Source organism: Mobula hypostoma, chromosome 1 (genome assembly GCF_963921235.1).
Source record: "Mobula hypostoma chromosome 1, sMobHyp1.1, whole genome shotgun sequence".
In the NCBI taxonomy this organism is placed as follows: domain Eukaryota; kingdom Metazoa; phylum Chordata; class Chondrichthyes; order Myliobatiformes; family Myliobatidae; genus Mobula; species Mobula hypostoma.
The window spans coordinates 137,420,458-137,442,042 of record NC_086097.1 but is presented as its reverse complement, the minus strand read 5'-3'; the positions used below and the strand labels follow the sequence as shown (position 1 = coordinate 137,442,042).

The 21,585-nt window shown below is 41.9% G+C and overlaps 1 protein-coding gene across 1 annotated transcript in view; it reads right to left on the bottom strand.

Annotated features, from left to right (window-relative positions):
• snrka (SNF related kinase a) overlaps positions 1-21,585 on the bottom strand; it is a 45,945-nt gene that overhangs the window by 7,705 nt on the left and 16,655 nt on the right. The window contains exons 3-4 of the mRNA XM_063056599.1: positions 4,734-4,875; positions 2,290-2,502 (exon numbers count right to left, since the gene is read on the bottom strand). Of these exons, the coding sequence (XP_062912669.1) occupies positions 2,290-2,502; positions 4,734-4,875 (355 nt within the window). The remainder of the gene's footprint in view (positions 1-2,289; positions 2,503-4,733; positions 4,876-21,585) is intronic.

Sequence of the window (21,585 nt, the reverse complement as noted above, 5' to 3'; positions counted from 1 at the left end):
CACTCCTCAGTGTCCTGCCATTCACTGTGTAAGACTTACCCTGGTTAGTTCCACCGAAGTACAACAACTTGCACTCATTTACATTAAATTCCATCTGCCATTTTTCAGCCCTTTTCCCCAGCTGGCCCAGATCCCGCTGCAAGCCATGATAGTCCTCCTTGCTGTCCACTACACCCCCAGTGTCAGTGTCATCTGCAAATATGCTGATCCAGTTCACCACATTATCATCCAGAACATTGATATGGATGACAAACAGCAACGGACCCAACACCGATCCCTGTGGCACTCCACTAATCACACATCTCCAGTGAGAAAGGCAACCAGTTACTACCACTCTCTGACCTCTCCCACAAAGCTAATGTCCAATCTAGTTTGCCACCTCACCTTGAATGCTGAGTGACTGAACCTTCTTGACCAACCTCCCATGCGGGATCTTGTTAAATACCATACTAAAATCCATGTAGGCAACACCCACTGCCTTGCCTTTATCAACTTCCCTGGGAACTTCCTCAAAGAACTCTATACTTACTCGTCCATCTCTATCCAAATACTCATATATCCGGTCCCTTAGAATACCTTCCAATAACTTTCCCACTAATGACGTCAGGCTCACCGAGCTACAAATTCCTGGTTTAGTTCTTAGAGCCTTTCTTAAACAGCAGAACAACACCGGCTATCCTCCAGTCCTCTGACACATCTGTTGTTAAGGATGATTTAAATATCTCTGCTAGAGCCCTGGCAATTTCTACACTTGCTTCTCGCAGTGTTCAAGGGAACACCTTGTCAGGCCCTGGGGATTACAAGAATCATGAAGTTGATGCCATTTGTTCATGAACATCTGAGGGAGAATAGGTTACAGGGAACTAAGTAAGGGAACAGGATTACTCCGAGAGCTGATCCCATATGGCCATTTTCTACATCACAAGGTAATTCACAGATGACATAATGATAGTCACATCTTTGTCTCAGTTATTGTATTTTCATCATAATATCACAGCATCTTGAATTTAGGGAAGCATTTATATCCAGAATTATTACTACTTTGGCATTAACAATGCTGTTCATTACAACTGCAATAATGTGCTATCTCATTGTTCAAAGTTCCAAAGATTGGCCATCTGGCTCACTCCTTAGTCTGGAGCTGCTCCATTAAGCAACTGTGCTGATTGAAAGTAGTGGTACATTAATATGTACCTGCATTCATGTCAAAAGTATCAAGTGAAGAGAGCTCCCTTCTCATTACTGGGGATATTGTCCATTTGTAAAACAATATGACTTTACAGAATCTTGTAGAGATTTTGAGATACACATACACCTGTCTAAAACTTCAATATTCTAGACATTATGTTTGTTACAAATTTCTATGCGACAGCCTGACATGAACAAGTACACAGCCAATTAAGCAGAATATAAGAATCCTGCCTTTGAGAATAATCTTTCCTGTAATTAAATGTACTTTAAGCATTATGTTCTGTAAACTAATGTGTACCTTTTCCCCTTCATAGTACTTATTTAATCACTTGAGGAAAGAGTGTAAAGCTGAATCCGACAACTACAAACTACTTTGCTTACCTTTTCACTCTTTAATATAAATAATTAAATGCACAGCAGAAAGGTAAAAAGACTACTATCAATGATGGTTATTCAATGGGATTTCAACAACTTTTAACTGCACATGGAAAGCTGTTTATAATTTTAGAAAGTCATTGAAGTGTCCCACTCAACTTGTGTATTCCCAGTGTTTTTTGTTTTACACCTATTTCTGTTTCCTCATTTTCCTTCACTGGTGAATATCATTTCACCATTAGTGTGAAAAAATTGCAAATATTGTTCCATGATGTACTTAAATATACTGTATTTTGACTTTGACTAAGTTTCAATAGTTTGAATCAAAACATATTGAATATGCAACACACACAAAATGCTGGAGGAACTCAGCAGGCCAGGTAGCATCTATGGAAAAAAGACAGCTGACGTTTCGGGCTGAAACCCTTTGGCAGGACCGAAACATCAACTATACTTTTCTTCCCCACAGATGCTGCCTGGCCTGCTGAGTTCCTCCAGCATTTTGTGTGTGTTGCTCGGATCTCCAGCATCTGCAGATTTTCTTTTGTTTATGCAGTTAAGCTAAACAATACAGCTTAATTTCAAGTTTTGTGATGTGTGCTAAATCTATCAGTCTCAAAATTTTGATAGCACATGTAAACAATATATTCACAATACACTTTGGAAAAGAAGCCAGTATTGATAAAGACTTGCTTCTTGTGTGTAGGGTTCCGTTGCACCTACTCAATAATAGTTTCTCGGTCTGCAATGTCACCAAGCACCATGCGCTGGATGATCCCATTATGTTCTTCATCTGAGAGATTCTTGTAAGAGACAAGCGGAATATTGCACTTGGTTGCAGGTGAAGGATCAATTCCTAGAAGCCAACGGTGGTTCTCAATCTCTTCCAGTGAGGCTCTTCGTTTTGGATCTCTCTGCAGCATGCGATTGATAAGACTGTAGGAAATAACATTAGAAAAATATAAAAACTTGCGTGTGCTGAAACTGTTTAGAATCACTGCCTTCTGTTATTGAGAAAATGGGATATCCAAACTAATATAGTCAGAAAGTCACAGAGCACTACAGCACATAACCAGGCCCTTTTGCCCATCTAGTCCATGCTGAACTATTAATCTGCCTAGACCTATTGACCCACACCTGGACTATAATCCTCCATACCCCTTTCTTCCATGTACTTACACAAATTTCTCTTAAATGTTGAAATTAAACCCAGATCTATCATTTCCACTGGTAGCTTGTTCCACACTCTCACCACCCTTTGAGCGAAGAAGTTTCCCCTCATGTTCACCTTAAATATTTCACCTTTCATCCTTAGCCTATGACCTTTAGGTTGAGTCCCACCCAATCTCAGTGGAAAATGCCTGCTTGCATTTATCCGATTTATACCCCTCATACTTTTGAAACCTCTATTAAATCTCCCCTCATTCTCCTACTCTCCAGGGAAAAAAGGCCTAACCTATTTAACCTTTCTTTATAACTCAGGCCCTCAAGTCCTGGCAACATCCTTGTAAACTTTCTCTGTATTCTTTCAATCTTATTGATATTTTTCCTGCATGTAGGTAATCATAACTTCACACAATGCTCCAAATTAGGCCTGATTATTGGTAGCAACAACGACAATGAATGTCTTATACAACTTCATCATAACATCTCAACTCCTGTACTCAATATTTTGATTTATGAAGGCCAATGTGCCAAAAACTCTCTTTATGATCCTACCTAGCTATGCATTTAGAGTGGAAAATTGATGTGAGGAGTGCCCAGGAAAAACTGAGTTCTAAGTTTTAATCACCACCATATATTAAGCATCTTAACCACAAGTCCAACTAAAACCTGGACAGATACAAACCATTTTCAAATTAGCAACTTGTAGTCAGCCCACATTTATACATGGAAATGAAAAGTAACAGTTTTGGAAGGGATATTTATTTACAATACATCACCTTAAATTTTCCTAATTATTTTGGAATCTTTTTAATCAAGTTCCACTGTTAGTCCGTCAAGTAGCTGTTTTAAATGTAAAGCCTTATTAAATATATTTATAATATTTATTAGTATTAAATATTTACAAAACAGCTGTAGAAAAATACAATTGATAGCAACACAATACAGGTGTCCCCCACTTTACAAAAGTTCGTTTTACGCCACTTCACTTTTACGAAAGACCTACATTAGTACTTGTTTTCACTAACTGAAAGAAATCCGGAGGATTTTCGCTTTTATGAAAAAAGGCGCCCGCTTTAAACTTGTGTTTACCCCGAGAAAGACTACCATGACCGTGAAGCCTTGTGCGGCAGGTGTGTGTGCATGCATGTTCTACAAATCGGTTTTGGCTAAATCTTCCCGATTCTGGTAAGTGAAACTACACTGTACATATATTATTTCTACGTATAAAGTAGATAATAGGCTGTGCATTTATCATATCATTTCTGCTTTTACTATATGTTAGTGTTATTTTAGGTTTTATATGTTATTTGGTATGATTTTGGTAGGTTATTTTTTGGGTCTGGGAACGCTCAGAAATTTTTCCCATATAAATTAATGGTAATTGCTGCTTCACTTTACGCCATTTCAGCTTACAAATGGTTTCTTTCTTTCCTTTTTTTTGGCATGTGCCTGCGTGCGTGCCAGTGTGCGTGTGTGTGCGTTTCCGTGTCCGTGCATGCGTCCATGATGATGTCTTTTTCATGGCTTTTTACAAGGCGCGGAGCGAGAGAGAGACAGTGTGACGCACCACTCCTCAAACAGGCATTTTCACAGTATTTTTCCCTTTATTTTATGAGGTCGAGTTGCGATCTCGACACTCAACCTGGCATGGATGGAAAGTGTACTCGGGGGCGGACCCGACTAGTTTCAAACCCGAGAACCTCCGCTCCCGGGTCCGGCGCCGATGTCGTTGCGCCACCAGCCAGCCCATGAATGGTTTCATAGGAACACTCTACTTTCGGATAGCGGGGGAACATGTAGTTATATTCACAAGAAACCTTACATTATAGAAAATCTTGCAATGGATTTTATAAACGCTTCAAAGCACAAATTTTAAGTTTTTTTAATTGATCCTTAACGTATGTAGCCTATTTAATGTAAATAGCATTTCCTAAACCATCAATCAGGTTAGAAGTAATTCATGCTATGACAACATACATTATAGCATATCAATGACTTACTCCTTGCATTCTTTGGAGACATGGGCAGGCACTGTGTACTTGCAGTCCATAATCATGGTGAGAGTCTCACTGTCATTTGCCTCTTGAAATGGAGGCTGCCCACATACCAACATGAAAAGAATAACACCCAGGCTCCAGATATCTGCAAAGATAAGCATGAAAAAGACTTAATAGTTTCTAATAGCTCAAACTGTAAACCTGCATTTAGAAAGTATTTGGTCTTTCGGAAGAAGTATGTGCTTTGATTTGTGCAATACTTGCCTAAGTGGATATTCTAAAGTTACTCCATTCTATTATCAATCCAAACATTGAAAACTTTAACTGGCAGTAAAAGTGACTATTCCCATTTAAAATAAGTTCTTAATCTTTATCATAGATTTGGTTACTGTTAGATTCTGTGTGAGGAGTGACGCCCCACATAGACTTCCAATCTGCACCTTGTAAGGCATGAAAATGCCCGACGCAGGCCTCTCGTGGTCTGAGTTGACGTTCCCTCCCCTGGTTACTGTTAAAGATGAGAAAAATTTATTCAGAATAATTGCTCCCTCTACCTATAGCAGAAACAGCCCTGAAGGTCTATCATACAACTGGACTGCTCCCTTCCTGTTCCATGTTCCTCCAACATACAAGAGAAAATAGCAATACGCACATTTTGTTATTCCCTTGAGGTTTTGATTTCAACATTTGAGCTAATTTGCACAGATTGATTAAGTTTTGCAATTCACTCACGATCTGATTCACATCTAATTATTACTATTCTATAATCTTCACATCAGTAGGAATGAGGAGACTGCATTGCAGTAGCAGTAAAAGTAACCATATAGTATCCCCTTCTCCTCATGGGAAATTATGGACATTCTTTTTCTATAAAATTTCATCCACAGCGAAGATGCATAATTACTAAATATTATTTAGGGGCAAAGTCTACAAAATTATATTGATTTCAAAAACCTGATCATCATCAACAAATCCTTCTAGAACTCATGGAATCCCAACATTGAAGCTTACATTTCAATCATTTCAAATAAAAGCATGTACCCAAAACTAAGGAGGATCTGAACCTAAAACTAAGAAGGTTCAGAATAATCAGTTTTATGATACACGAAACAATAATTTTATTCTTGAATATCTTTGTTCACTTATTCCTTTGATACTTTTTTTTGTTACTCCTGTGACAATGACACTTAGGGAATCAGTTAGTTGAATGTTAATTTCCTAGATGTGTTATGACAGGTAATTGTGCTTTACAGTAATACTGACTGTAAAGTTCTAAGAAATGAGATTTGACTGATACCTCTACAAGGAAATAATAGACTAAGAAACAAGATTTAATTAGGGGTTTCATAGAAAGTCCAACCATCCATTTCTTATTGGCATAGACTATCATTATGATTTTCTTCACGATCTGTATATTAGACTAGTCACTGCAAAACCTCCACAAGAAACATCTAAAACAGTGATTCTCAACATGGGCCATATGGCCCCCTAGGGTGCCATGCTGGATTTTGTAAGAGCCACAAGTAAATAAAGAAACTGGGAGCCACAGAAATTTCTGAATGGGCCACGGTAAGTTTACTGTTTTAACACATATTACTAAAATATATAAATAAATAAAAGAAATTAATATATGTATGTAATTTAATTGGAACCCTGAATGAAGTGAATGGGAAAATATGCTAGATGATGCAAATGAGCCAACAAAACAGGTGTAGACTGGTGGTGGTGGGTGTGTGTGTGTGTGTGTGTGTGTGTGTGTGTGTGTGTGTGTAGGAAGAGGTGACAGGCATAATCTCTGCTCAAGCTTGACCATACACAGATCACAATTCACACCCTGCAGAGCGCCATTTCACATCCACCCCCAAAATCACTGATCATGAGAGGCGAGTGCAACCCGGTAGGACACCCCGATAATGTGTGCCATGAACCAGTGATTATGATTACTTTGCTATGGATAATTACATGTTAATAGGAACCGTCCACATCTAATTCCGACTGAAAGACTGTCAGAAGTTGCCATGTTTTCCTTATCAAGACCCTTATCAGAAGGGGATCAATATGGAAAGCCTGGGATGGCCCATGTTGTGGTAATCTAATTAAAACCATTACAAGTATCACAAACAAACTGAAGACGGGGCAGGGCTGTCTCCAGCAAGGCCAATCAGTGAATATGCAGCAGGAGGCTGGTTCTGTTTATCTTCCACTGACCCATGCGTGTTAAATGCGACAAGAAGCCTGTAGTTACTGCAGTGAGGTCATCTGCCAGAAATGGCTAAACTGTAGAGGCGTGAATGCGTGAATGTACCACTGCATCACTATTTACACTACAGCTTCCATTAAATTTCTGATACTTTAGCTTGAAAGGAAGTTCAATTCGCTTTCCTTGGTGAGTATACACTCTTTATTGCCACATAGAATCGGCATATATAATAGTATTTTTAAAAATATTTGCCTAAAAATTAAATTATTTTTTAAAAACTATCTAATAAGCTGGTTTTATTTTTACATGTATATTCAATACTAATACCTTTCACTTGAGATTATACTTATTATAATTCTTCAGTGTTTACTAATTTTCTGTAGTACCTATTCACACAATTGTATTGTTGCTACTGTTTATACATTGGTGCTAGAAAGACTGTGAACCCTGTAGAATTTTCTCCATTTCTGCATAAATGAGATCAGATCTTCATGCAAGTCCTAAAACTGAATAAAGAGAACCTAATTAAATAAATAACACAGCAAACATTACACTTGCTCATTTATTGACAAAAATGATCCAATATTAAATGTTTCAGTTGGGAAAAATATGTGAACCTCTGGGGTGATGCTTTCTACAAAAGCTATTTGGAGTCAGGTGTTCTAATCAATGAGATGAGATTGGAGGTGTGGGTTGTAAGGGTGCCCCACCCTATAAAAAAGACACTCAAAGGTTACTGCCAGAGCCTGTTCTTCTCAATAAAGATCTGTTTATGTGTACCATGCCCCGATCAAGACAACTTTCAGAGGACCTTAGAAGAATTGTAGAGAAGCATGAAGATGGAAAAGGCTACAAAAGCATTTCCAAAAGACCTGAGTGCGCTTCAGTCCACAGCAAGAGAAACTGTCTACAAATGGAAGAAATTCAGTATTGTTGCTACTCTCCCTAGGAGTGGGCATCCTACAAAGATCACACCAGGAGCACAATGTGCAATGCTGAAGGAGGTGAAAAAGAACCCAAGGGTAATAGCAAAAGACCTGCAGAAATCTCTAAAACTTGCTAAAGTCTCCGTTCATGTGTCCACTATAAGAAAAAACACTGAACAGGAATAATGTTCATGGAAGGACAACAAGGAGGAAACCACAGCTCTCCAAAAAAAACATTGCTGCAAGTCTCAAGTTTACAAGACCATCTAGATGTTCTACAACGCTTTCGGGACAATATTCTGTGGACAGATGAGACAAAAGTTGAACATTTTTTTGCAGAATTGCATACCAATATGTTTGGAGGGAAAAGGGCACTGCCCACAAACCCCAAAAACCTCATTCTAGCTGTGAAGAGTGGTGGAAGGAGATTCATGGTTTGGGGCTGCTTTGCTGCCTCAGGGCCTGGACAGATTGCAATCGTTGAGATAAAATTGTATCAAGACACTACAGGAGAATGTCAGGGTAGCAGTCCATCACTTGAAGCTCAATAGAAGTTGGATAATGCAACAAGACAATGATCCGAAAACACAGAGTGAATCAACAACAATGGTTTAAAAAGAAGAAAATCCCGTGTCAAAGTCCTGAACTTAATCCGATAGAAATGTTGTGAAAGGACCTGAAGTAAGCAGTTCATGCAAGGAAGCCTACCAATATCCCAGAGTTGAAGCAGTTTTGTAAGGGGGAATGGCGTAAAATTTCTCCAAGCCAATGTGCAGGATTGATCAACAGTTACTGGAAATGTTTGGTTAAATTTATTGCTGTAAAAGTGGGTCACACCAGTTAAGCCTGTGTTATACTTCTGCGTTAACTTGACGCCGTAACCTACGCAAGTGACTTATGCGCGTTGTGAGCACTTATACTTGTGCGTTGGTATGCCTGCATCACTCTGCAATTCGCGCACGTCACACATGCGCACACACCTGCCCGCGCAAGGCTTCATGGTCATGGTAGTCTTCCTCGGGGTAAACAAGAAGTGAGCATTTTTCGTAAAAGCGAAATGTGTCCTCCGTAATTTCGGAGGTCTGTAAAGCTTTATCATTGCAGCCAGAGTTCCTTCCCTGCCCTTCAGTCGCCCAATGGGAAGCTACTGCAGCGTAGGATGAAATGCGATGCTACCAAGCGGACCAATCACAACTGTTGCGTTCTGCGTTGCCGCGACGCACGGTTACATTTTGGGAGAGATGTGCATCGCTGCAACGCAGGCTCTGGCGTAGGGATCTGCGTTGGCTTTGCGGCGATGCAGTACTTTTTACATTGCATTGATGCAGAAGTATAAATCAGGCTTTACTGAAAGCAAATGTTCACGTATGTTTTCCAACAAATACATAGAGTATTGGAATTTTTTTCGATAAATACATGAACAAGTATAATATTTTTGTGTTATTTATTTAATTGGGTTCTCTTTATTTAGTTTTAAAACTTATAAAGATCTGATCACATCTTAGGTCATATTTACGCAGAAATAGAGAAAATTCTACAGGGTTCATAAACTTTCTAGCACCACTCAATTGCAAGAAAAAGTTTGTGAACTCTTTGCAGTTACCTGTTTTTTTTTGCATTAATTACTCATAAAATATGGTCTGATTGTCATCTAAGTCATAATAATACACAAACACCATTTGCTTAAACTATAATACACAAACAACTGTACTTTTCACGTCTTTATTGAACATATTGATTATATTTGAAAAACTGAATTTATTAAACAAACAGTTACAAGGGAAAAAAACTACAATCTCAGATTATGCAAAGAGGCTACCACCACTTAGGGAAAAAAAAACTTCTCAGCAGCATTATTGGATGCCACGAGTCTAGCAATTTCTTTCATTAGCCATTCTTAATATAAGTGCACAATGATATGGAATTTTGGTTCAGAGACCAGCTGGAGATACATATTTCGGATCTATCCTAGGTGAATGTGAATGATGTTGACACCACATTGCAAGAATGTTCTATTGAGCTGCAGAGTGAATATAACAGATTAAGCAAAATTCAAACGCAGCAAGCAATATTTCTAAATAACTAGTGATATCCAAAATAAGTTTCCACAACTTGGAGTGACGGAAGATGAGAGGTGACCTGATAGAGGTGTATAAGATGATGAGAGGCATTGATCGTGTGAATAGTCAGAGGCTCTTTCCCAGGGCTGAAATGGCTGCCATAAGAGGGCACAGGTTTAAGGTGCTTGGGAGTAGGTACAGAGGAGATGTCAGGGGTAAGTGTTTTTTTTTTTACGCAGAGACTGGTGAGTGCGTGGAATGGGCTGTCGGCAACGGTGGTGGAGGCGGATATGATAGGGTTTTTTAAGAGACTTTGGATAGGTACATGGAGCTTAGAGAAATAGAGGGCTCTGGGTAACCCTAGTAGTTTCTAAGGTAGGGACATTTTCGGCACAACTTTGTGGGCTGAAGGGCCTGTATTGTGCTGTAGGTTTTGTATGTTTCTATGTAACTCTGGGAGAAAGCAAAGTTGTTTTTAATTGGAATTCCCACCTATTATCTAATTAAATGTGGTTTCAGCCAAGTTCTTCACCTGCTATCAAGAGCTCATAACCGTCTTAAGGTTGTAAAAAAAGGTGATCCTCAATTATCTTTAACCAAGTTGCAAACAGATATTCAAAAAACTCACTATTATGCCATCAGACACAAAGATCTCACGAATTAACCAAATAAACAATATTTTGTGCTTTTTTTGTTGCTGGTTAGAAGAATATTATTATAAATAGAGTATCCTATTCAGAGCTTTGAAATAGTTTTAGTTTTCATTTTTAGGCGCGTGGCCAAATGGTTAAGGCGTTCGTTTAGTGTTCTGAAGGTCGCTAGTTCAAGCCTTGGCTGAGGCAGCGTGTTGTCTCCTTGAGCAAGGCACTCAACCACACATTGCTCTGCGACGACACCAGTGCCAAGCTGAATGGGTCCTAATGCCCTTCCCTTGGACAACATCGATGGCGTGGAGGGGGGAAACTTGCAACATGGGCAACCGCCGGTCTTCCATACAACCTTGCCCAGGCTTGCCCTGGAAACCTTCCAAGGCGCAAATCCACGGTCTCACGCGACTAACGGATGCCTATATAAGTTTTCATTTTTAACATACAATACCTATAATCTGTAAAACATAGAAACATAGAAAACAAAGAAAATAGGTGCAGGAGTAGGCCATTCTGCCCTTCGAGCCTGCACCGCCATTCAGTATGATCATGGCTGATCATCCAACTCAGAACCCTGTACCAGCCTTCTCTCCATACCCCCTGATCCCTTCAGCCACAAGGACCATAATCTAACTCCCTCTTAGATATAGCCAATGAACCGGCCTCAACTGTTTCCTGTGGCAGAGAATTCCACAGATTCACCACTCCCTGTGTGAAGAAGTTTTTCCTCATCTCAGTCCTAGAAGGCTTCCCCTTTATCCTCAAACTGTGACCCCTCGTTCTGGACTTCCCCAACATCGGGAACAATCTTCCTGCATCTAGCCTGTCCAATCCCTTTAGGATTTTATATGTTTCAATCAGATCCCCCCTCAATCTTCTAAATTCCAGTGAGTATAAGCCTAGTTCATCCAGTCTTTCATCATATGAAAGTCCTGCCATCCCAGGAATCAATCTGGTGAACCTTCTTTGTACTCCCTCTATGGCAAGGATGTCTTTCCTCAGATTAGGGGACCAAAACTGCACACAATACTCCAGGTGTGGTCTCACCAAGGCCTTGTACAACTGCAGTAGTACCTCCCTGCTCCTGTACTCGAATCCTCTTGCTATGAATGCCAGCATACCATTCGCCTTTTTCACTGCCTGCTGTACCTGCATGCCCACTTTCAATGGCTGGTGTATAATGACACCCAGGTCTCGTTGCACCTCCCCTTTTCCTAATTGGCCACCATTCAGATAATAATCTGTTTTCCTGTTTTTGCCACCAAAGTGGATAACCTCACATTTATCCACATTAAATTGCATCTGCCATGAATATGCCCACTCACCTAACCTATCCAAGTCACCCTGCATCCTCCTCACAGCTAACACTGCCGCCCAGCTTTGTGTCATCCGCAAACTTGGAGATGCCGCATTTAATTCCCTCATCTAAGTCATTAATATATATCGTAAACAACTGGGGTCCCAGCACTGAGCCTTGCGGTACCCCACTAGTCACTGCCTGCCATTCTGAAAAGGTTCCGTTTATTCCCACTCTTTGCTTCCTGTCTGCCAACCAATTCTCTATCTACATCAATACCTTACTCCCAATACTGTGTGCTTTAAGTTTGCACACTAATCTCCTGTGTGGGACCTTGTCAAAAGCCTTTTGAAAATCCAAATATACCACATCCACTGGTTCTCCCCTATCCACTCTACTAGTTACATCCTCAAAAAATTCTATGAGATTCTCCAGACATGATTTTCCTTTCACAAATCAATGCTGACTTTGTCCGATGATTTCACCGCTTTCCAAATGTGCTGTTATCACATCTTTGATAACTGACTCTAGCATCTTTCCCACCACCGATGTTAGGCTAATCGGTCTATAATTCCCCTGTTTCTCTCTCCCTCCTTTTTTAAAAAGTGGGGTTACATTAGCCACCCTCCAATCCTCAGGAACTAGTCCAGAATCTAAAGAATTTTGAAAAATTATCACTAATGCATCCACTATTTCTTGGGCTACTTCCTTAAGCACTCTGGGATGCAGACCATCTGGCCCTGGGGATTTATCTGCCTTTAATCCCTTCAATTTACCTAACACCACTTCCCTACTAATATGTATTTCCCTCAGTTCCTCCATCTCACTGGACCCTCTGTCCCCTACTATTTCTGGAAGATTATTTATGTCCTCCTTAGTGAAGACAGAACCAAAGTAGTTATTCAATTGGTCAGCCATGTCCTTGCTCCCCATAATCAATTCACCTGTTTCTGTCTGTAGGGGACCTACATTTGTCTTAACCAATCTTCTTCTTTTCACATATCTGTAAAAGCTTTTACAGTCAGTTTTTATGTTCCCTGCCAGTTTTCTCTCATAATGCTTTTTCCCCTTCCTAATTAAGCCCTTTGTCCTCCTCTGCTGGACTCTGAATTTCTCCCAGTCCTCAGGTGAGCCACTTTTTCTGGCTAATTTGTATGCTTCTTCTTTGGAATTGATACTACCCCTAATTCCCTTGCAGCCATGGGTACACTACCTTCCTTGATGTATTCTTTTGCCAAACTGGGATGAACAATTGTTGTAGTTCATCCATGTGATCTTTAAATGCTTGCCATTGTATATCCACCGTCAACCCTTTAAGTGTCATTTGCTAGTCTATCTTAGCTAATTCACGTCTCATACCTTCAAAGTTACCCTTCTTTAAGTTCAGAACATTTGTTTCTGAATTAACTATGTCACTCTCCATCTTAATGAAGAATTCCACCATATTATCGTCACTCTTACCCAAGGGGCCTCTCACGACAAGATTGCTAATTAACCCTTCCTCATTGCTCAATACCCAGTCCTCGACATGGTGGTTCAAAAAACCATCCCATATACATTCCAAGAAATCTTCTTCCTCAGCACCCTTACCAATTTGGTTCAACCAATCTATATGTAGATTGAAGTCACCCATTATAACTGCTGTTCCTTTATTGAACACATTTCTAATTTCCTGTTTAATACCATCCCCAACCTCACTACTATTGTTAGGTGGTCTGTACACAACTCCCACCAGCGTTTTCTGCCCCTTAGTGTTATGCAGCTCTACCCATATCGATTCCACATCCTCCCGGCTAACGTCCTTCCTTTCTATTGTGTTAATCTCCTCTCTAACCAGCAATGCTACCCCACCTCCTTTTCTTTCATGTCTATCCCTCCTGAATATTGAATATCCTTGAATGTTAAGCTCCCAGCCTTGGTCACCCTGGAGCCATGTCTCTGTGATCCCAACTATATCATATTCATTAATAATAATCTGCACTTTTAATTCATCCACCTTGTTACGAATGCTCCTTGCATTGACACACAAAGCCTTCAGGCTCGTTTTTACAACACCGTTAACCCTTATACAATTATGTTGAAAAGTGGCCCTTTTTGATTTGTGCCCTGGATTTGCCGGCCTGCCATTTTTACTTTTCACCTTACTACTTTTTGCTTCTACCCTCATTTTACACCCCTCTGTCTCTCTGCACTGGTTCCCATCCCCCTGTTGTGAACTAACCTCTTACCTCCTAGTCTCTTGAATTTGATTCCCACCCCCCAACCACTCTAGTTTAAAGTCACCTCAGTAGCCCTCGCAAATCTCCCCGCCAGGATATTGGTCCCCCTAGGATTCAAGTGTAACCCGTCCTTTTTGTACAGGTCACACCTGCGCCAAAAGTGATCCAAAAACATAATTATTGACTGTATATTAGAATAATTAGTACAGTTGACCAAAAAAAACAGGCAACATGGTAATGTAGTGGTTAGCACAGCGCTTTACTGTACGGGCGATCTGGGTTCAATTTCCCCCGCTGCCTGTAAGGAATTTGTACATTCTCCCAGTGATTGTGGGTCTCCTCTGAGTGCTCTGGTTTCCTCCTATAGTCCAAAAACATAACAGTTGATATGTTAAGTGACCATTGTAAATTGTCCCATGATTAGGCTAGGATTAAACCAGAGGAACTGCTGGATGACGCAGCTCTAAGGGCGGAAAGGGCTTACTTACTCCACGCTGTATCTCAATAAATAAATAAATAAATTTTTAAAAACCTGCAATTAATGTAGACGATGGAGGGTGGGGCCCACACAAGTAAAAGTCACAGGTGGGCCATGAGTAGAAAATGGTCGAGTACCACTAATCTAAAGTATCATTTCAACTAGATAGCAATCTCATCCTTGATACACAAGAAGCAATCGTATTTGCTTAGTAAATAGATTGCATCATCACACTACCAATGAAGGCACTCTTCAGTAATAAAGCACCAGTTAAGAATGCTCTTTATTAATCCACTTGGTTCAGTTCTGCAGTATTACATCCCAGAAAGACACTGTTAAATTCTGACTATATATCTAAATGCGTAGCATCAGTGAGCACATTGACGCAGTTGAGAAGTATCAATCTGAAACTCCTTTCGGATGTTCAATGTGCAAAAATAATTCAAGACTCCTGCAACACACACAAAATTCTGGAGGAATTCAGCAGATCAGGCAGCTTCTTTGAAGGGAAATCAACAGTCAATATTTTGGGCCACGACCCTTCATCAGGATTGAGAACTAAGCAGGAAGAAGGGGGGAGCAGCAGCTGGTGGGAAATAGGTGTGTCCAGGTGAGAAGGGAAAGGGGCGGGGGGGGGGAGGAGAATGAAAGAGACTGATGTGAGAATCCGGAATCTTTTGGAAGAAAATGACACCAGCGAACAATACAATCAGGGGCAACATCCTTCAGACAGTTCATGAAACTACTTCTTTCACTTCGTTTACTTCATCTTTTTCTTTAAAATGTGGTTCTGCTACTGTTATGAGCTTGTGATCTATATCTTGCTGGTGTGCTTTTGGGCTGATTGAGCAATCTGGCGCTTTGCTGTCTCCGAGGGAGTCCGGTGAAGTTTCAAGCTAAGCACGCATCCTGGAGGCCATGAAGCCTGGGGCACGAGCCCTTCATCAACACCATTTCTCACTGATCCTGTCGATTAAAGCATTGAGGAAGACTGAAATCAATGTCCTCAGTGCCATTTTGAAACATCAAAGAAATATTAAACCTGATTCTGTAAAGATCTTTGAATGTCACGAGGATAAAAAACATCCAACTGAGACATTCTAAAGTAGGGCAGGAAACTAATAAACAGACCAGCTCTATTGACTTCCAGGAATTAAACAGTGGAGAACATGACCAAGTTGCCACTGAAATTTATGCTTTACACAAAAACAAAAGGACAGTTTTCTAACTCAATGAGTTTAAGTGGCTCAAAAGAATTTTTAAAAAAGATACAAATATTTAGTGTACAAAAAAATTGCCTCACTCTATGAAGAGCATTAAGGCAGACAAGATAATATGCAAAGGCAGTGGATGCATTAAAAATAAATTCATAATGTAATAGAATGAATTGAAGCTTCTTAATTTTAGTATTTATTTGCATGGAAAAGTATATACAGGTGGTGTACTGTATTTCAAAATACATCACGTACTACCATGAAAATGGCAAACAGATTGTAGTCTTGGAGTTTTCCCAAGATAGACATATAGACATATCTATGAAGAAATGTAGAGGATGCTTGACCCAAAAGCAGAGTAGTATAGATGATTTAAACAGTAAATAATACTTCACTAATAAACTACAAAATAACAAGCTCTGGGGAGCCACAAGAACAGATTCTTAACATGACAAGGCAATGAGGTAACTAAAGGCTAGTAGCAACTGGTTGAGGTTGGCTGAATCACTGAGTGAACAAAGGACAGTGGATGAGAGCTGGGTTTAAATAGGCTGAGGTGATGCATTGGAAATGAGTGGCAGGTGACTCCTGTTAGCTGGGTGGAGACTGGAAGGTGTCTGCCTGTGCAAGCCTGACAGGACTCTCCCTCCTGCAGCTGGCACCTGACAACCTAAGATGATCTGGATGGGTCTGGTGGAACTCCTGAATGAGTGATGGATCCAAAATAAAGAGCACCAGACCTCTCCTCTGGACCGTACCCTTCCCAGTCGACCAGATACTACACTCCCTGGCCACAACTGCACGAATTCATCAACTAAAAAACTGTGTATACTGGATCACCTTCCACCATCCTTGGCTCTAGAGGTGGTGGCTCAGGTGGGTTGAGAGGTCCATGGACAATAGGCTTGAGGCAGGACACATGGAAGGTACATGTCATCCTGAGGGATAGTGGCAGCTGGAGATGGTAAGAGACTGGGTTGATACAATAGGTAATCTTAGAGGAACCAATGAACCAGATTGAGTGCTTGTGGGAGTCAGTGTGAAGGGACAAATCTTGGATGGACAGTCAGACATGGTCCCCAGGCCGGAGTAGTCTGGTTGAGTGCTGACAGCAATTAGAATGGTGGCAGTTGGCTTGGTTGGCAACTGGGATGGCCCTCCATGCCCTCTTCCAAGCATTCTGACATCAGCAAACCAGGGCCCTGGTGGACAGGACCTCCACCTATGGCTCCTCCATGGGGAACAATGGGTGTTGGTAGCAATGAAGCACTTCAAAGGCTGAGATACCTATGGCAGAAGAGGTGTGTAGACTGTATGACAGTTCAGCTCAGAGCAGATAATTCTTCCATATGAAAGGGTTAGGGGCGATGAAGCATTGCAGAAATTTCTCCACTTGATGATTGGCTCTTTCTGACTAACCATTTGTCTGCAGATGATCAGCAGAAGACAAACTCAACTGAGGTGCGAAGGAGGGAGCAGAAGGCTTGCTGGAAATGGGAGACAAATTGTGGGCCCTGGTGCGACACAATGTCCTGAGGGAAACCGTGGAGGCGAACTACATGTTGAAGAACTAGGTTTGCTGCCTCAGTGGCTGACAGAACTTTGGAGAGAGCGATGATGTGGGCCGCCTTGGAGAACCAGTCCACCACTCATGATTACTGTGGCCACATCGAAAGGTGGCAAACCTGGGTTGAAATCGATAGCGATGTGGGACCATGGGTGTCAGGGGATTGGTAGGGACCATAGGAGCCCAGAGGGTTGCTGGTTGGAGGAACTAGACTGGGTACATTGATGTCAGGCTGAGATAAGCTGGCCTACATCTGCAATCATGATGGGCCAGAATTCGTCATGAACCCAGATGGCTGGTGAGGAGTTGGCCCACTGGAGTGCCTCAGAACACATAGTCTTCAGCACGTACATGCAGCTGTCAAGTGTGTTGACCACAGCAGGTTCATGCTCTAGGGCCTGGCAGATCTGGTTCTCAAGATCCTAGATGATTGGGATGAAGATCTGCGAGGATGGAATGATGGCAGAGGGTTGATCTCCATTTCAGCTAGATTGAACTGTTCTGATAGGGAGTCTTGTTCCTGGAACTAGGATGATAGGAGAAGGTGAGGTTGAATTACTTGAAGAGGGCCCAGCGAGCCTGATATGGGTTGAGTTGGTGGGTCTGTTGTATGAATATGAGGTTCTGGTGGTCAGTCCAGATCAGGAAGGGCTCGATGTTACCTATGAGTCAATGTCTCATTTCCTCCAATGCCTATTTAATGGAGAGTAGTTTCCATTCTCCTACTCCACAACAGCACACATGTAAAGTTGAACTTGCACATAAAGGCACAAGGGTGTGTCTGCCCATCTGGTCCTCACTGGTAAAGGATGGCCACTAGCACTCACTACAGATTCATCCACATCTGCCACAAAAAGCCAAAGGGATTCAGACAGCAGATAATGAGAGCTGCGGTGAAGTGTCTCTTAAGCTCCTCGGAAGCACGGCTGAGTGCACACCCTGACCATTCCAAACCCCAGGGATGTCCATCAATGGCTTAGATGCAGAAGAGAGAATTGGCTCAGTAGGGAGTCCAAGGTGCGCAGAGTCTAGAAAGTTACCTGCTACAATGGAATCCACCAGAGCCTCCTGTATGTGTAGAGCTGTTGTGGTGTGGAGGACGGATGGGCGGGAGGGGGAGGGGGAGCATCGTGCTATAACAAGAGGGCTGGGGGAGCCTACCAGATAGAAGGCTCGTCATCTCTACCTGGTGGTGCCATTTTCCATGAAACAGTGGGCCCTTGATGTGTGGATGATTGGAGCTCATGCTCTTGGGGAGTTAAGGGAGCTCTCCCTAAGTGCATGGGTTCCGGAGGTGTTGATGATAAGGGTCCTGCAGCCTGAAATGGTTCTGGGAATGGAACTGGTGGTCTAGATAATGATCTGGAGGGTTGTTCCATAAGACTTGTCAATTCAGAGGGCCAGAAAGAGAAAGCTTTTGAGGTCGGCCGGCATCTCGAGGGTAGACAGCTTGTCTTTCAAGTGCTCTGAGAGGTTGTGATGGTAATAAACCAGCAGCGCTTCTGCTTTCCAGCTGCACTCCACCACGAAGGTTCCAAATTCCACAGTGTAATCCAGCAGTGAGTGTGAGGGTCCTCAATTCCGTGGTGGAATATCAGCATGGTTTCCTTAAGGGAAAATCTTGCCTAATGAACCTGTTGGAATTCTTTGAGGAAACTGCAAGTAGGATAAAGGGGATGCAGTGGATGTTGTATATATGTATTTTCAGAAGGCCTTTGAAAAAGTGTCACATGAGGCTGCATACCAAGAGGTAGCGAGGTGGGAATAAAATGATCCTTTTCTGGTTGGCTGCCAGTGACTAGTGGTGTTCCACAGCAGTCGGTGTTGGGACCGTTTCTTCTTATGCTGTATATCAATGATATAGATAATGGAATAGATGGCTCTGTTGCCAAGTTTACAGATGATATGGAGATTAGTGGAGGGGCAGAGTGTTGAGGGAACAGGAAGGCTGCAGAAGGACTAAGACAGAATAGGAGAATGGGCAAGAAAGTGGCAAATGAAATACAATGTTGGAAAATTCATGGTCATCCACTTTGGTAGTAGAAATGAATGTGCAGACCATTTGCTGAATGGGGAGAAAATCCCAAAGTCTGAGATGCAAAGGGACTTGGGAGTCCTTGTGCAGAACACCCTGAAGATTAACTTGCAGGTTGATTTGGTGGTGAGGAAGGTAAATGAAATGTTAGCATTCATTTCAAGAGTTCTAAAATATAAGAGCAAGAACGTGATGCTGAGGATTTATAAGGTGAGGCCACACTGGTGCCTTGAATATTGTGAACAGTTTTGGGCTCCTTATCTAAAAAAAAGATGTGCTGGTATTGGAGACGGTTCAGAGGAAATTCACAAGGATGATTCCAGGAATGAAAGATACTGGCATGGATAGAGGAATAGCTGACAGGTAGGAGGCAGCAAATGGGAATAAATGAGGCCTTTTCTGGTTGGCTGCCAGTGACTAGTGGTGTTCCTCAGGGGCTGGTATTGGGGGCATTATTTTTCATGTTGTTAAATGATTTGGAAATTGGAATTGAAGGCTTTGTGGCAAAGTTTGTGGATAATATGAAGATAGGTAGAGAGGTACGTAGTGCTGAGGAAGCAATGCAATTGCAGCAGGACGTAGACAAATTGGAGGAATGGGCAAAAAAGTGGCAGATGGAATACGATGTTGGGAAATGTATAATAATGCAGTTTGGTAAAAGGAACAATAGTGTGGACTATTATTTAAATAGGGAGAAGGTTCAAACATCAGAGGTATAGGGGGACTTAGCAGTCTTCTTGCAAGACTCCCGGGTTAACTTACAGGTTGAGTCTGGTAAAGAAGGCAAATGCAACGTTGGCATTTATTTCAAAGGGAATGGAATAGCAAAGCAAGGAGATAATGCTGAGGCTTTATAAGACACTTGGAGTATTGTCAACAATTTCAGGCCCCATATCTCAGAAAGGATGTGTTGTCATTGGGGAGAGTCCTGAGGAGTTTCACAGGGAATATTCCAGGAATGAAGTGATTAACATTTGAGGGGCATTTGGAAGCTTTGGATCTGTGCTCACTGGAATTTAGAAGAATGCGTGGGGATCTCATTTAAACCTACCGAATGTTGAAACGACTAGATAGGATGGACATGGAGAGGATGTTTCCTATGGTGGAGGTATCTAGAACTAAAGGGCACAGCCTCAAAATTGAGGGGTGAGCTTTTAGGATGGAGGCAAGGTATTTTTTTTGCCAGGAGTGGTGAATCTGTGGAATTCTCTGCCACAGACTGCAGTGCAGGCTAAGTCTGCGGTTATAATTAAGGCAGAAGTTACAGTTTCCTGATCGGTCAGGGCATCAAACGATAAGGTGAGAGGGCAGGCGTATGGGTTGAGTAGGATCTAGGATCAACCATGATGGAATGGCGGAGCAGACTCGATGGGCTGAATAACCTAATTCTGCTCCTATCTCTTATGGTCCTATGGTCCAAGATGAGAGGGGGATCTCATTGAAGCCTTTGGAACATTGAAAGGCCTAGACAGAGTAGATGTGGAAAGGATGTTTCCCATGGTGGGAAAGTCTAGGACAAGAGGGCACAGCTTCAAGATAGAGGGATACCCATTTAAAACAGAGAGGAAGAGGAATTTCTTTCGCCAGAGGCTGGTGAATTTGTGGAATTTGTTACCCGAGGCAGCTGTGGAGCCAGGTCATTGGATGTACTTAAGGTGGAGGTTTGTTAGGCTTTTGACTGGCCACGGCATCAAAGGCTACAGGGAGAAGGCCAGGGAATGGGGTGGAGGAAGGGAAGAAAGGATCAGCCATGACTGAATGGCGGAGCAGGCTCGATGGGCCAAATGGCCTAATTCTGCTCCTACGTCTTATGGTAATCCCCCACTGAGTGTGAGCCTTGACGTCAAGGTGTGAGCCTTGACACAGGTGAGGTATCCCATCTGCTACCCCAATTCTGCTCTTGGATGGTCGAAAACGTGGTGCACCTCAGCAGTGAATTCCTCATTTTTATTGCAAATGGTGGTTTTATTATCTCAGTTTGCAGGAGCCCAGGTCAGAGCATGCCCAGTCAGGAGAGAGATGACGAAGGCAATCTTGGCTCAGTCTGTAGAATACAGTTATGGCTGGAGCTCAAAGTGTAAGATGCACTGGGACAGGAAGTTGTGGCGTAACTGGTTAGCAGCAACTGGTTGAAGTTTGCTGGTTCAATGAGTAAACAAAGGACTGTGGATGAGAGCTGGGTTTGAAAAGGCTGCAGGTGATGAGTTGGAAT